Raw genomic sequence first — 17905 nt, 5'->3', positions numbered from 1 at the left:
TATCATATCAGAATAAACATGATGTTGTCTAACCAGAGCTGACGGAAAAGCGATTATCGGTATCATCAAAATGATGCCTGCTTCAAGGAATAAAAAACAGAGACTGTGACAAATCCATGCTGTGTAGTAAGTAATGAAACACATATGTTAACTGCAGAACCAAAATGACCTTACCTGTGTGTTACCTCTAAAAGCAAATGCACATTGTTTGCTTTTCACCTAATACAGCTAGTTTTTGTTATTACCGTATCGTAGTAAACCATATCATGGTTAGGCCTTAACCTTCCATCATCACAGCAACACGAAGATTTAAATAATGATCTAATTGTTTAACCTGTGCATTCACTCGGTGTGCATAACAGACTCAGCGGTTGTTGTTGTGAATATTATGTGTCGTAATATTGCATCAATGAATCAAATCTGCAAATAATGACTCATTTAAGGTAATTACTGCACGTGTTATAAAAGTGTCAAAGCTCAATATTAATTAGCACTTGCATAATGTGAAATAGAAGGCGACGAAGCACAGATGCTCATCTAAAACGTGTGACACACACTTATGAAGGTGATTTTTAGTGCCCTACACACCTTGAAAGAGTTGGTAAAACTTTAGAAACACCTAGAAACACGCAATGCGCATGCTGTAGTGTTGGTGTTCGTAAATTTGTCCCTCTGCAGTTGTTTTAAAATACAAATGACTCCTGGATGCTTCAAAGCGGTTTATTTTGAATCTGAATAATTTTGACAGTTTCCCATGCGTTTCTCCCATTGGCTCAGGCTATGTCGTAACGAGAGAGACCACACGCACACGCTGTATGACTAAGCTCATCAACAGCCAGGACTGGAACGAAAACCCAACTGTGTAAAAGATCAACCCACTGCCACAGATAGCGATAAAAATGCTTTTAAATTCTCACGGTATCAAAGCTCTGCAATGCTCTGCATTGACAGTAAATAAACCACCTACGTGCATCAGCTCTAATCTCCTCACATCCCACTCAAGAGCTCTCGCTAAAGCAAGCGTTCATCCTCAGAAAGAGGAGGAGGAACGCCACCGAGGTGAACAGGGAATCTTGCGAATTGAATACTATGTGTTTGTCGTTTGCTGAATCAATATTACCACGAACGGTTCAAAATCACTATGCTGTAGTTTATGTACTGACTTCAGGGGCTTGCGTAGTCTTCCGTAACCAGACTTTTGACTTTGCCAAAGGTCTGGTTCCCACTGCATCTTGTTTTGGATGAAGACTGCCTTGACTGATATGTAAAGTGTCATTTTGTTTTGTTCCGTTTATGTGCGCTAGTAATTCAGAAGAGTGCTCAACATGCTAGCAGGTCATTGTTTACCTTATGCAGATGACTCACGGCATGCAGCTTCAGCCATCTTTGCTGTTTTTGACTGTGTTGACAGTGAGCATGTGGTAGTGTTGGGTTGTTCTTGAACGATTTGTTCATTTTGAACGAATCTTTAATGTGACTCTAGGGAAGTAACACGTAACATTTTAATTATATTTGGCTAAAATGAACGAAATGACTCGAAAAAAGATTCGTTCATTTTGCTGAACGAGACTCAAAGGTCCGAGTCTGTAAAATTATCCTAACTTCCCATCACTAACATGTGGGAGGAGAGTGTGTCCGCAATGCTCAGATGATGCAGGTGAGACACGAAAGCTTGCATATCTCTATTGTCAGCTTGTGTTGTCATGAATAGTGATGTGGCATTGCTTACGGTTTCCACTAAAAGTTTAGTATAATTAAATTTTTTAGGTCTCTTAATACGTTTTTACATAAAAAAAAAAGCACAACTGTTTTAACATTGATAATAATAAGAAATAATAATATTTTTCTTGAGCAGCATAACAGCATATTAGAAATAATTTCTGAAGGATCATGTGACACTGAAGACTGGAATAATGATGCTGAAAATTCAGCTTTGCATCACAGGAATAAAATACATTTTACAATATATTCTAATAGAAAACAGTTACTTTTTCAAACTGTAATAACATTACTGTTTTTACTGTATTTTTGAATGGCATTACATGTTTGGGTGGCACTTGATTATTTCAAGGTGATTTGAACACTTTTTGGTGTTATTTAGCACTAGCATTCTTACAGGGTGCAAATGCTTTAGGTTTGCTTCATTTTTACTTCTATGTAATTCCAAATATATTTGTCTATTACAGGATATTATACAAAACTAATGTCACATAACTATGCTGGAAGAGTTTGTGAAAAGGTGAATTTCTCCTGTTTTCACCATTAATAAGAAAAGCACAACTGAAGTCATGTTACACAAATACACAAATACAAAAATAGAAAATACAAATACAATTACACACAAAAAAAAACTTTACAATATAATATGCATTAGTTTATATTTTATATAGTAATTAATAAAACAGATTAGATTAGATGCTATTTACACCAAGTGAAAATAGCATATTTCTTAGCGATAGATGCTATTTACACTAAGTGCAAATAGCAATGGATTGTGAATGAATGATGCATTTATATTTCATTCATTCATTCAATGGATTGTATTTACACTAAGTGAAAATAGCAGTATTTTCTTAGCGATATGCTATTTACACTAAGTGTAAATAGCTAAAGATTCTATTTACAGTGTGTTAAAATAACAAGATTGTCTGCTATTTATAGTACTTATTGCATATAATGGCAATTATCTGCACCTCAGTATTGTAGTACATTATAAAACAGTATGCAATAATAACATATTGAGTGTAAATTATAAGTTTAATTCAAATGATCTTTTTTGTTGTTAATTTGTTTTAAAAATCACTAATCACAATTTTAACCAGACAAATCGCAATTAGATTTTTCCCCAAACCGTGCAGCCCTAATTTCAAATAGAAGTCTGTTGTAACATTATTCATGTCTTTCTCTCACAATCACTATATATAAGGTTATACATTTAAAGTTTCTCTATTCAGTTCTTTTCCAAAAAATAAAGGACTGAGCTTTCCAAAAGTATGCTGTTAAAAATGCAGAGTTATTGAATTATCGACAGCTCCACAATATGTTCCATCTTTAAAATGCAACTGTATTGAATGTAATTTTGTCTTCAGATATGTCATATATGCTGCCAATTCTATCCAAGTGCACTTTGACCTTTCAATCTGTTGACCCCAGCAATATTTTTCTTCAATATTTCAGCACAGCTGAGAGTGATAACATGAAATTTACACACCCATATTTCCAATATGGAGTTTCCAATTCCATGTGTTTGCACATGAGGTCAAGAGAGCAACTCCAACACAGTAAGTACCTAGTGAAAAAGAAAGGAAAACTCTCCCTGGTGCCACTTGCAAATCGAATCGATCAGGCTCGACTTCTATAAATAGAATCCATAACCGCACACTTGAGTGGGCAGGCGGCATTCAGGGGAACTGGGAGATCAATCCTTACAAGTCCAAAAGATCAGTAAAAGCTAGTTAGGTTCGCACAAGTGCTCAGCAGGAGTTGAGCTGCATGGCCGCGCTGTGTTGCGGTAATGAATGCATGTGTTTGTGGGTGTTGAGCACTGCGGCGTGGGCTGTCCAGTGGGCATTCAGAAGGTTTTCAAGAGGCTATAAGTCAATGGGATGTGTTCTCATTAAATCTGCTTCTATTTCTGTAGAGATATGAATTAATTCTCTTTTTAGATTGATAGGTACATTTAGATGTATTTTATATATTTTATATAGTTTTATCTAACAGCGTGATTGCAAGTATGATATTGCTTTCTTACAATTCCAGAAGCTGACAGAGGCGGACAGTAGTGAAGTATTTTTACTTTACTCAAGTAAATTTAAAAAGTATCTGTAGTTTATCAGAGTGTTTTTCTTTGGAAAACTTTACTTCACTACATTCCAAAGCATAATGTCATACTTTTTACTGCACTTCATTTCATAAATAAAAGTTGTTGTTTGTTTTACCTTTAATACTTAAGAACATTAAAAATGTAGTACTTTCTTGTACTCAAGTGCATCTTTGAATTACTTTTACTTGAGTAAAAGTAAGAAAGTAATAGATTTCTAATGTAATTAAGTATTACATTATATTTATTATGAAACGTAGTGCAATAAAAAGTACAATATTATGCTTTGGAATGTTGTGAAGTAAAGTTTTCTAAAGAAAAACACTATGATAAAGTACAGCACCTGAAAAGTACTTTTACAGCAGAGTAAAAATACTTCACTGCTGTCCGCCTCTGAAAGCTGAGTAACTTATCATTTAGACACAATATTTTCGGTGGTTTTGCCTGAATTAGGTTTCGTGAATGATTCATTGACTCGCTCGAAGACAGCCACTTGGTTCAGCACATACCTCTGTTTTGATGTCAGTTTGGTACGTTTTTTTAGTACAGTAGGGAAAAATGAAATAAAATAGCTTTTTTTATTTTTATTAAACAGTTGTTTACCGAACAAATTGTGGCTCTGTCTTTAAAGGTGGGGTAAGCAATTTTTCAAAAACGCTTTAGAATACTGATTCGGGCCGACTAGCAAAACAAACTTGTAGCCAATCTGCAGTAAGAGGCGTCTACTCATGATGTGGAGGAGAGAGCGTTCAGTGCACACTGCACAGGACTGACATTAGCGAGTGAGCGACAGAAAGATAGAGATGGCGGATAAAAAACAAAAGAGGAAAACGTCTGCGGAACAAAAGAAGGCTTAAGGCAATAAGTCAAGAAGTAGGGCCTGGGTAAATATCGGATCAGCTTTCCAGCGCTGGAGAGAACTCAAGGAGTGGAAGGCCTGCGATCAGACGCCAAGGTTGCTTTGTTTCTTCTCGATAGGTGAGTAACACCGTGTCTGCGCCGCAACAGCTAAAGTCTGTCTAGTACACTGGACGCGACAAAGCGACCGTTGAAAATCATTTGAAATTTGTGTCAATACGTCATGAATAGAACGCAGCAGCAGTTTTCTGTCGGGGATTTGTTGTGCCACGCCGCATCCAGTGTAGACCATAGATATGTATATATATCTATGGTGTAGACAGCATCACTGATTATAATGAGTTCTATAGTATTTTGTCGCGCCGTGCCACTCGCGTCCGGTGTAGACACGGTGTAACATTGGTTTTGGGGTTACAACGATTCCAAGGGCCCGACGATGGAGGGGGGAGGTCGCTATTTCTACCGAGGGGAATGCGATCATGATTTCTACCAAACGTGATTTCTGCGGACGGAGGGGGAACCCCGACCCCCACCAGAACGAGGGGGCCCGGGTGAATATGCTGTCCAGGGGGCCCAGAAACAGTGCCCCTGCTGCGGGATGAAACACTGATTGAGTGATTACATGAGACATGAGATGTATATTCATGTTTATTTCATTCTATAACTAGTAGTGTTGTTTTCAGTATTGTGAGGCATCTATACACACAATAAATAGTGTCAAAAGAAGCATGGACCTCTCATGGATCAGTATCGGCTCTCCTCAGCTCGATACTTATATTACACCGGCTGTTATGCCGGTGTCGTGCAGTAGGTGGCAGTATGTGCCTATAAGTGGGTTTGCCAACTGCCATTAAAAGGAAAAGAAGTGCAACATATGTATGTGGCACACAAGATCCAGTGAGGTCTGTTCTAGCATCTCTCACACTTCCGAGCTTCGATGTTTAGTATATTTAATGCACACTTTTGTAACAAATCTCTCATTTATTTATTGGCTGCATCCGAAAGCCTATGGCAGCTAACTTGCTGCCTCGCTGCCTTATCAGGCAATGACTTTGTGGACAGCCTTTTTGCACGAAGGCACCTCATGACACTGATTTCGGACAGGCTTCTGAGGCGAGATGATCCTCACTGCAGAACACAAGATCCAGGGGGTGTGGTTGGATCCAGATCCAACTCCTCCCACTTTACATATACCTAAACCTACCCATCTCCACCCCCTGATCCCTAAACCCACCCATCTCCACCCCTAAACCTACCTATCTCCACCCCTAAACCTACCAATCTCCACCCCCTAGATGTGGATCCAACCACGCCCCCTGGATCTTGTGTTCTGCAGTGAGGGGCTACTGTCTGAGGCAGCGTAACGGTTTAGTGATCTACAACAAAATAGAATGAGTTTTGGTGATAACTAAACAAATATTGAATTACTATAATACTGATTTATCGCTAGAATTAACATCAAAAGTACAGAAATATACATTTACACCCAAACTGACCACCAAACGCAACTTTCAGACGCCATCTTTATTTTTTTAACTCAACGAACACAGAATGGAACGCACAGGATTGTGGGATATCAAAGGCAGCGGAGAATACATCTATGCTGCCTTCAAAATTTGATTAGAAGAAGGTACCTGCGGAGACAGGAAGTAAAGCAGAATTTGGATTCAGACGTGCCTTGATGCCTTCCTGTCTTGGAATGCCTTGGAATGCTGCCACCGAAGGCAGCATTTTAGAGCTTTCGGATGCAGCCATTGTTTACTTACTCTGCCGTCAGACAATCTGACACGTTGTTGTCATAACACGTTGCTAGGTTGCACCTTGCTTCAGAATTGACTGATAGACTGGCATCTGACACTGTGAGATTCATGCTTTCTAAACATATCTCCACATTTCCCCTTTGTTGCAATTATTCTGCTTATTTTACATATAAAATAGCCTAGTTTATATCAGTATTCCCATATTAATAATTGTGACAATGTAACATGTTTACATCTACCAATGTCTTATACATAGAGAGAGTATCATATTGTGTATACACACACACACACACACACACAAACAGGTTTGTTTTTGTGAAAAGTGGGGACATCCCATAGGCGTAATGGTTTTTATACTGTACAGACCGTATATTCTATTGCCCTACACCAACCCTACCCCTAAACCTACCCCTTACAGGAAACTTTGTGCTATTTCAGATTTTCAATACACTCCATTCTGTGTGATTTATAAGCGTTTTGAAAAGTGGGGACATGGGGTAATGTCCTGAAAAGTCACCTTCTCCTTGTAATACCTATGTCATACCTTTGTCATTATACAAATTTAATGTTCATTTGTAACAAAAACGCGCGCACACACACACACACACACACACAGCTGTTCAGAGGTATGGGATCAGCAATATTTTTTTTTGTATTTTTTAGTCTTTTGCTCAAGGCTGCATTTATTTGATCAAAAACAGAAAAAAACAGTCATATTGTGAAATATTATTACAATTTAAAACAACAGTTGTCTATTTTATTATACTTTAAAATATAATTTATTCCTGTGATTATAAGCTGAATTTTCATCTTCCATTACTCCAGGCCTCAGTGTCACATGATCTTTCAGAAATCATTCTGATTCATTATCAATATGCTGATTTATTAATATTTTTTTTCAGGATTCTTTGATGAATAAAAAGTTAAAAAGAACAGAATATTCAAAACCGAAATTACTGTCACTTTTCATAAAAGTATTCATATCTTTAAATTCTTTAAAAAAAATAGGCCTACTCCCAAACTTTTGAACGGCAGCGTGTGCGTGTATGTACATACTTTTACTTTCTGCACAACTCTGTATGCATTGGATTAATTTGAATAATTTTACTGTACTTGAATTGTGCACCAACACTAGGAAAATACAAGTATCGGATCGGGACTCTATATCGGCAGATATTCAATATTCAATGACTTGGATCTGTTTAGGGACACAAAAAACCTGATTGGGCCATCCCTGGCATTTATTGTTTGGATTTCCTTATAAAAATGGTCAGAATTTGAAAGATGAGACTTGTCTACATGGGACATGTCTAGTGAAGTTTTATTCACACATCAAATTCAAAAGCATAGACTAAAAGATCAATCTGTTTAAGAACTGATATAGATTGATATATCTCAATGTAATATATATGTACATGTATACATGTCTATATATTTATAGTTTCACTTTGTTAGAAGTCTCTGCAGCAGACTGTTTGATGTTTCACACTATTAATTGTACTCCAAAAACACATGTAACTCTTGAATCTATAATTAACTTTTTTTTTTATTTTTTTATATTATTTATGTGTTGCTTTTGGCTACGTTTGATTGGCCATTAATGGAAAAATATGCTTTTTTACCTTCAGATCTACTAACTGCTGAAGCTAACCAGCCAAACAATGAGCACCTGCTGTAAGCAGCACAAGACAGATACAAGCAGCTCACACCTTTTATCCATTCAGAAAATGTTCTTTGCTTGTCAGTGTTAAGGTTTGTTGACATATATATGGTGGGTGGTTTTTGTAAGAAGGCTTTTGATTAAAGGGACAGTGTGAAGTCTAGTGTAAGTTAGAAAAACGTCTGAAATTGCTTACAGTAACTTTAAGGAAGCCTGTTAAAAACACTTTAAACCACTATGTTCTGAGCTACGATCACACCAACACGTACGCCAGTGTAGCTAAAGCTCTTTGAATGATACCTTCTTAGTGCTAATGAAAGGGGTAGGATGAATACTTGCCTTGGCATAGTGAAGTGGGATGTAATACATTTTTACTATAGTCTTGTCACTTATTTTCTTGCCCATCAGCAAAGATTGTATTAGAAAGGCTTGTTGGCTTCGATTTGAGTCAGCGAATTTAGCCTTTTTACTTCCAGATAAAGTCCAATTAAGCTAAAAGCTTTACTGGCTCCACCATCCTTTCTTCTTTCTTTCTTTTCTAAACCTGTAACACCTACCTTCCTGTCTTGCCCCCCTAAGAAGAAGGCCAAGGGGGCAAGAGAGGAAACCTGGCACTAATTGGACGCCCACTCACCCCCACCCCTCCAATCTCTGAGCCTAGAATAAAATCAAAGAGGCACCTGGTTTGCGTGACCTATACTCAGTGTTTTGGCTAATAGAGTGCGTGGCTCAGCTCATATTTTCTGCCTGCGTGCGTTTGCAGGCGAAGCCAAAATTTGAGGAACTTTCACTTCTTCGAAATAGACTGATTAGCTTCTTGGAATTTGGTGAAGATGATAGAAGTTATATAAATTGGCTGGTCACCAGAGTACAATTAGATTAAAGAACGAAAGCACACCATGTTGCTAATTTCTGCTTGCCGATATGGGATCCGTTTTTGAATTCTGGAGCAGGTGAAAGCAGTTTCTTGGTTCTACTTTACTACTTTGTAATTTAGCTAATGCTTTTATCCAAATTGGCATACAGCACACTTATCCCATGGATAATCAGTTTAGACAACTTGGGAAAAGTGCCTTCCCCAAATTAAGGTTCTTTAATGGTTTTTGTAGCACTTTAGGTTCAGCAAACCACTGCATTTGGTCTTTGAGTCAATACAGTACTGTATATGATTCTTTAGAGATGAAAATGTGATGATCAGTGCATCTCCAATGATCAAAGCTCTCCAATGGCATCAGTTTGTGAAAAATTACTGCATTTTTTTTCCTGATCCCAGGTGTTGTTTCACACCTGCAACATTTGGTGACCACCAGCCCAGATCTTTAACCAGCAGTATTCTCAGCATACTCCGTTTTTGTTGTTTCTTGTCATCTTTGATCTGATCACTTGTCTCTTTGGTCCTCAGGTTATGGCCACGCGGCTCCAGGCACAGATGCTGGAAAGGCGTTCTGCATGTTTTACGCGGTGCTTGGGATCCCTCTGACGCTGGTGATGTTCCAAAGCCTTGGCGAGAGGATGAACACCTTCGTGAAGTACATGCTGAAGCGCATCAAAAAGTGCTGTGGGATGCACATCACGGAAGTCTCCATGGAGAACATGGTGACCGTGGGCTTCTTCTCCTGCATGGGGACACTCTGCATCGGCGCGGCAGCTTTCTCCCACTATGAGGACTGGAGTTTCTTTCAGTCCTATTACTATTGTTTCATAACGCTCACTACCATCGGGTTCGGGGACTTTGTGGCCCTGCAGAACAACAAAGCTTTGCAGAGAAAGCCCCTCTATGTGGCGTTCAGCTTCATGTACATCCTAGTGGGACTGACGGTCATCGGGGCCTTTCTCAACCTGGTGGTCCTTCGTTTCTTGACCATGAACAGCGAGGACGAGCGGCGGGACGCCGAGGAGAGGGCTTCCCTGGCGGGGAACCGCAGTAGCATGATCATCCACATCCAGGAGGACACGCTGCAGAGGAGTCGACGGAGACGAGAACAGCAGCAGCAGCGCTACAGATCCGAGGTCACCGATCTCCAGTCCGTTTGCTCCTGCATGCACTACCATTCGCACGAATTCGGGAGCTCGGTCGGCCTCGGGTTGGGAATGGGAGGAGGAGGAAGCAGCGGTGGTGGTGCGTTTCCACACCAGAACTCGTTCGGCTCCCAGTTGAGCCCTCATCAGTACCATCACTACCACTCGACGGTGTCTTACCGCATAGAGGAGATCTCGCCGAGCACTCTGAAAAACAGCTTCCTTCCCTCCCCCATCAGCTCCGTCTCGCCCGGGCTGCACAGCTTCACGGAAAACCTCCAGCTGATGAGACGACGCAAGTCCATCTGAGAACCGACGGCAACCACTGAACACACATATCCAATGCTGCTGCTCTACCAAACCTCATTACGCCACTTTTCTCGTCATTATCTGGCTGACGTCGGACCAGCAGTACATTTGATCACTCGGTGGATACAATGGAACTTCGTTAAAAAGCATGAAGCATGGATATCTATTTTTGCAGAAAACATCGCCTGGGCCTTCTTCGCCCTTTTGAGCAGCACCCAGGTGGATTTGGATATAATACTACCATCCTGATATCTTGTCAGATGATGCACACTTGCATTTTGAATAATACAGAAGGAGATAGATATATATATATATAATTTTTTAAGGGATGTGTGATAATGTGTGTTTTATCAAATGGTGAGCAACCTCTGGTTCTTTCTTGAGATTCAAGTGCCACACCACCGAAGGAGAAATAACGATAAAACTGATTTGAATAGGACTACACAGAATCAGGTATTGTTTTCTATAAGCAATTCTATTTGAGAAAAATGAGACATTGATTCACATCATGCCAAAATATTGTTGCCAACCATAGCATGTGCATTAGTTGTCGTTTGATGTGCGTCATCGTTTCCGTTAACCTTTTTGCTTTTCGTTTCTGTTCATTTAATTTCGATCTAAGGCTTTCTGTAAATTATACATGTATGTAGAGGCTTTCCAAGTGCGTTATATTTTGAGGTGACAGACGAGCGACAGCAAAAATTGGTTGTGAGAGGAAAATAATTGCATGTGCTTTGTTTAAACTGGTATGCGTATACTGCAATGAGGCGAGGCGATAGCACTGGATCCAAAATTAAAAGCAAATAATCCTTTAAAAGTATTTTTTGAAATGAAAGTCGAACTAAACATCCACTAAAACAGGGCCTCACAAATGGGAACGTAACGGCATTGCGGATGATTGTTATTCATCGTTATTTATATAAACAACAGCACGACTATTATTCCATTGTGAACAATCAGTGTATAATGTATGCTAACCCTAGCAATGATTGCTTTATTCTCGACCATAACCATGGCATTTATTTGAATGAGACTTATTTAAATGCATCAATAAAGATAGTTATGTATTTTACACTTTGATGATGTCTTCAGAGAATGCCTTGCAAATGAGATGGTACCTCATAGGCCTAACAATTGCTCTGATGTTGATTGAAAAACATGGTGCACCTCTTTTAGGAATAGTCTGGATGTACTCAACAGTTCTCATTCTCTGCTTGCGGTAGGGAGAGTTTTTGTTCACTAGCCAAATTGCATCTCTGATATAACCGCAGTCATGTCACTTTTTGGTTTCAAACTAAACCTTTTTAACTCTTTTACTAGGTTTTACTGTATCCTGGATATAATATCTGAGTATATGTGTTACAGTTAGGATCATCCAATAAACCAGAGTTGGAGTCAAGACTAGACCCTACAAGAGACAGACCAAGACTTGACGCTTTGAGGCCCAGAACCACACCAATACCTATCTAAGTACGAATTTATCCATTGCAATGAATTAAAATAGAGAAAATGCTGAATTTATTGCAGCGTTCACATTGCGCAGTGGCTAAATAGCCATTCAAAGCTATAGACGTTTTGTTAATGTTCTGTAATCATGAAGGCACCTTGTTGAATGTGGCTATCCTCTTTGGTATGCAAGTTAACTCCTTTTTAGTCCCCAAACACAGATGAAATCTAGACCTAGATGGAGCAATGCAACATTTATGTGGTCTGGACAGGTCTTCAAGACTCCAACTCTGACAATAACTAACCAATAAAATAACATCGCAAATACCAGGGATTTCTTTTAATGGATGTAGAAGGCTGTAACTATTGTCTTTTTTTTTTTTTTGGTTTTCCTTGATAAGATTTGACGTCCATTTCGTTTAACCAGTTTTAATTGAGAGTTGGTCTCAAATTTCAGTTCTGTTGACCAAATAAATCAGAAGCGGTCAGAATGGAGACATTTCTATCTAAAAGATAATAATAGATGAAATATGACACAAACAGCATGAATCAGTTATTAAAAAATTAGCCAAACGTTTCAGGTGGTAGGTGACGTTCGGACTGGACCCTTGCCGATGTTTTCTTGAAAAATGAATCTTGAATAATTGTTTTGATGTGGATCACTGAGGTATGCAAAGCCCAAAGTGCCCGCTAAAGTAATTTGGTTTCAGACAAGACTAATTAATGAGAGAAATTCCAGAGGGACTCCGGCGCTCCTGTGCACTCTTTGAGTCAATTTCCGAGTCTGTCAGCGGGAAGCGGTTTCAGGCTCAAACAGCCCACTCTTCTAATACCAATCAACTTGACGTCTGAAATTCTGGATTTCCCAGCATATGTTGCAGCACTCATGTACATTTATGTAAATCGCTACCATTTTATAATATTGTACAGTGCATATATTGTAAGTAGTTATATCCTTGACAAATTACTAAGGCATATTTTAAACTCAGATGCATTCCCATTTGTACAGCATTCAGCATACTGTATGTGCCTTGAAGGGGTATCTTTCAAATGTGGAGTTTGTATTTCATTAAGGCACATACTTAAATTCATATTCAGATATAGAAGCAAACAAATTAAAATACTTCATTGTCAAAGCAAAAGCTCCCCATGTATTCACATGGAAAACATTGCATCAAATAAAACCAAAGCAACTAATCCTCACGAATGCCGCCGCCGCCCAAACAATGCACAAGTATATATTTTAGCATAAACACTGTCTGAAATATGTTCATTGTTTCACTAGCACAACAAAAAGCTTTATTTTCCACTTTTTATTGGTTGTCACTTTAACCAATGTATGTACACGATGGTTCCTGGGGTCAGGACAGAATAACATGTATTTTACATCAATAAACTGTACTTGCATTCTATATGTAATAGCCTGATGATAATTACTCAAACAGATGAGCTTGTATGTTTGGATTAGATGAAATGTAATAACTTTATGATTGCCAACAGATCCACTGCTGTGGAGGGACACTGAAAAATAATGAATATGTATCAAAATCAGTCCACTTTACTTAATTTATAAGAAATATAGAGATATCATATAATAATTATTATATTAAACTGCAAATTATTATTATTATTATTATTATTATTATTATGGGGCAACCTGACTTAAAGGAATAGTTGACCCCCAAAAATCGACAATTTGCTGAAAATTGAATGAAGAAATTTCTTTCTTCATTGGAATAGATTTGGAGAAATTTAGCATTACATCACTTGCTCACCAATGGATCCACTGCAGTGAATGGGTGCCGTCAGAATGAGAGTCCAAACAGCTGATAAAAACATCGCAATAATCCACACCACTCCAGTCCATTAATTAACATCTTTGAAGCGAAAAGCTGCGTGTTTGTAAGAAACAATTCCATAATTTAAGATGTTTTAACCATCACTTCTGGCCAAAATTCAGGTCCACAATCCATGATGACGCTCTCTCCAGTGAAAAAGTCCATCCTCTGTTGTTCTCTCACATCAAAATCCACCGACTTATTTATTTAGAACTGTTTTGGACTGCTTTCTCTCATACATGTTGCTTGATCTGTGCATATTTCACTCCTGATTGACGTGAGATTACTTTTTCACTGGAGGAAGCAAAAATAAAATAGAGAACTTGTGTTTTAGCTGGAAGCTACAGTGGTCTTAATAATGAATTTATTACAAACATGCAGCTTTTCACTTCACAACATGTTAACTGATGGACTGGGGCGGTGTGGATTACTTGTGGATTATTGTGATGTTTTTATCAGCTGTTTGGACTCTCATCCTGACGGCACCCATTCACTGCAGAGGATCCACTGGTGAGCAAGTGATGTAATGATGAATTTCTCCAAATCTGTTTTGATGAAGAAACAAACTGAGGGTGAGTACATTGTCAGCAAATTTTCATTTTTGGGTGAGCTATTCCTTTAATATTAATATGATATAGTCACTTGAGACATTCACAGTGTGACAACTAGCCTCGGCCTCCCCTAATAATTGTCTATTGCAGTTTTGCATTTGTAGTGTTATGTCATCATCTATCAGCAGAAAAACACAGTTGTTTTGACCATCTCTTTTTCATTTGTTTACTCTCAGCTACTATATTTTTGTCTTAATGCTACAGGAATATTGCACTATAAAATCTGTCTGTCCACCCACAGCAGTGTGAATCACGCTGCTGTATAAATATGATTATTCACAATAATCACCACATGTTGCTCTGTATTCATTTCTACGATAATCTGTTTCTGCAATAGAATGCATTATCAAGGGATCTTTTAAAATCCCACTGCATCAAATAATATGTGTGACCCTGTCCGACTAAAGAAGGGGATCCATCATGATACGGATTCAAACTTCGGACTGTCAGAACAACATACTGTTTATTGTTTTTGCCTTTATTGGGAAAACTTGCAATGAGCATTTAAATTTGTTTGTTTGTCTTATTTGTTGTCTGTGCATGACATAGTATGGCCGGCTGACCTCTTCACATGACTAGGGTGAATTAAAAATTTGAATAAAAAATGTCAACTTCCCTTTTTCGCTTACAGAGTGCTCTCTGATTGGCTTATTGGTTATTTTAGTATTATTGAGAAAATATTATATTTTTTTAATATTTTGAATTCATTTTTTATTTTTGTATTTTCCATTTTAAAGGTTTAATTTTGTTGTGTTTGTCCTTTTTAATGTCTTTATACAGTCCTTTTTAATTTTTATTTCAGTTTTAGTTTGTTGTTTTGGTACATCAAGTAAAACTGTTGCAAGTTAAAATGTTGCTTTGGCAGCTACACTGTAAAAAAATCCCATAAAATGTACGGTAAAAAACTGGCAGCTGTGGTTGCCAGAAATCTACCGTAAACAAATACAGTCAAAATGTTCTTCTGTTTACGGCATATTTAAAAGAGAACAGTAAAATATACGGTAAAAAAACGGCAGCTGTGGTTGCCAGAAATCTACCGTAAAAAATACGGTCAAAATATTCTTCTGTTTATGGTATATTTAAAAGTGAACTGTAAAATATACGGTAAAAAAATGGCAGCTTTGGTTGCCAGAAATCTACCATAAAAAATACGGTCAAAATGTTCTTCTGTTTACGGTATATTTAAAAGTGAACTAAAATATACGGTAAAAAAATGGCAGCTTTGGTTGCCAGAAAAAAAGTACATGAGTAAAAGAAATTGTGAATTTAACAAGAACACCCATAAGTGGTATGAAAAGCAAATACACTTTTTATTTTAATGCCATAGCTAAAGTAGGTTCAAGTTTTTTTGTTTTCATTTTATTTCAGTTAACATTCATTTCAAGTAATAAAAAATGTATATATTTTAAAATTTCAGCAAATTTGTTTAAATATAGCTAGATTCATCACAGTATTTTTTAGATATTGGAATCAGTGTTTAAGTTTATTTTCAAGTTTTAATTTTGTTGTGCGTCCCCCCCCCCATTTTTTTTTAATTTCTATATTTTATTTATTTAAGCCTATATATACGTTTTTTTCTCTTTTTTTTTCAATTTTAGTTGTTCACGTTAAACAATGAAAATTAGAAATATTGCTGGTTTTATTTTTAAATCTTATTTTCAGTTGGTGTAACAATGTATTTTCATGGTTTTAGTTTTTAGTTACAATAATAACCACGTCACACTGACTAACACAATCAGCATTCACATCTGTGCGCATACATTTTTGATAGTTTTGCAAATAATCATGTTGGCAAAGTCTTTTTCTGTTTCCAGTTTCTTGTGTTCCCATATGTGCTGGCAATAAGCGTGCGGAGCTTGCATTCTCACTGGGCCCAAAATTAATCAGGTTTCTCAGTGCATGATGGGAGGTGAGAGGTGCTGCTATAATCGGTGGTAAATCAAAGTGCTATCACACAATTCCTCCCACCTTATCTCTCACATCAGGATCCCTCCAGCAGCTGTCGAGAGCTGTGTATGAGTCCTTTGTGTGCCGTAGAGAAAAATCAGTAGAATTCCTCAAGATGCCATTTAAACTTTAACTATGGCGAATAAATCAAATGCTGCGATATTTATTGATGTATACAGTCGTTCTGCTGTGGTTATGTACTCTGTACAAATGGAGGATCCCGGAGTAAACAGAAGAACTCATAATGTGATCAATTGATCAAAACAGCATATCCACAGACAGAGCTGGGTAGTAACTGATTACATGAAATCCAAAAATTGAATTAGATTAAATTACATTTTAAATACTCGTAATCAGACTACAGTTACTTTTCTATGGATTACATGATTACATGTAATTTTCACAATAGTAATACATTATTCATAATTTATTGATTCTCCTTAATTCCTCTTTTTCATCTTTTAAATGTTCTTTCTAAAATAGCCTACTGCTTATATACAGTCAGAAAGTCTTCCAGTTGTGTGGACATTGACAAAACAACCTGTCATTAGTCAGGTGGCGAAACTTGACACTTCATGTGGCATTTGACCATTGGGTTTACAAAAATCATTTCAGGTTTAAGAAGTGTTTCAACATTGCTTCAACTACTGATGAACACATTAATTTTCATTTGCGTTATTTATCCATGTTTATTCTATGTCTTCAGAAGGCTTTTGCCTGTCATTAGTCAGGTGGCGAAACTTGACACTTCATGTGGCATTTGACCATTGGGTTTACAAAAATCATTTCAGGTTTAAGAAGTGTTTCAACATTGCTTCAACTACTGATGAACACATTCATTTTCATTTGAGTTATTTATCCATGTTTATTCTATGTCTTCAGAAGGCTTTTGTCTTTCAAACACATTAAAATGCACAAAAGCATGAATTCTCAAACTTCTTTTCTCATCTGGTCCTCTTTCACCTATTATATTTACTTGAAGTACCCCTAAGATTTTAAAATAAGATTTTATTAAGTATCCCATTTGCACGTTCATGGTTCTCTGACGTTGGTTATGGCCACATGACATGCGGGTAAACAAATAAAATAATTAATATTTTTTTTAGTAAGTGTTTTATTTTTATTGATTTTATAATGACTTGTTTTAATTGAACATTTTTATGATTTAATTCATTATTAGCTTTTCATTCAACTCATAAATCCCCTGCAGTTCCTTCACAAACCCCAGTTTGGGAAACCTTGAAATAATATAGGCTACTGTTTACAGTTTTTCTCAATTGCTTTGGCACATTTTTCGAAACAATCTTAACATTCTCTAAACTGTGAGTGCAAATGTCACAACTGTTTGCTGGAACTTCAGAACTTTATTGCATGTCTGCAAAATGTAGTTACTCACCCAAAACATTTCATTCATGCTTCAAAACCTAGTTATCGTGTCAGTAATTTGGCCAAGGCCACCAAAATATAAAGTATTTTTGTCATCGTGTGAGCCACACTGGTCAAAATGTTTAGTTGTTTTTTCACCATGACAGTCAACCATGGAAATGAAGGTTTTATAAAAAATCTGATATTTGTTGAGAAGAGTCAATAGTACATAGAAAAAAAAAGTATATGAACATTTGCATTTATTTTTGTTA

General features: G+C 37.3%; 1 protein-coding gene across 1 annotated transcript in view; it reads left to right on the top strand.

The window, feature by feature from the left end:
• The window catches only part of LOC107681616 (potassium channel subfamily K member 9-like), a 50439-nt gene extending 39889 nt beyond the window's left edge, over positions 1 to 10550 (top strand). Inside the window, exon 2 of the mRNA XM_016477925.1 lies at positions 9501 to 10550. Within this exon, the coding sequence (XP_016333411.1) occupies positions 9501 to 10426 (926 nt within the window). The 3' untranslated portion in view covers positions 10427 to 10550. The remainder of the gene's footprint in view (positions 1 to 9500) is intronic.
• The last annotated feature ends 7355 nt before the right edge of the window (positions 10551 to 17905 follow it).

Source organism: Sinocyclocheilus anshuiensis, unplaced genomic scaffold (genome assembly GCF_001515605.1).
Source record: "Sinocyclocheilus anshuiensis isolate Anshui unplaced genomic scaffold, SAMN03320099.WGS_v1.1 scaffold1524, whole genome shotgun sequence".
Lineage (NCBI taxonomy): Eukaryota > Metazoa > Chordata > Actinopteri > Cypriniformes > Cyprinidae > Sinocyclocheilus > Sinocyclocheilus anshuiensis.
Note: the sequence above shows the minus strand (reverse complement) of the source record. Positions and strands in the feature narration are given on the sequence as shown.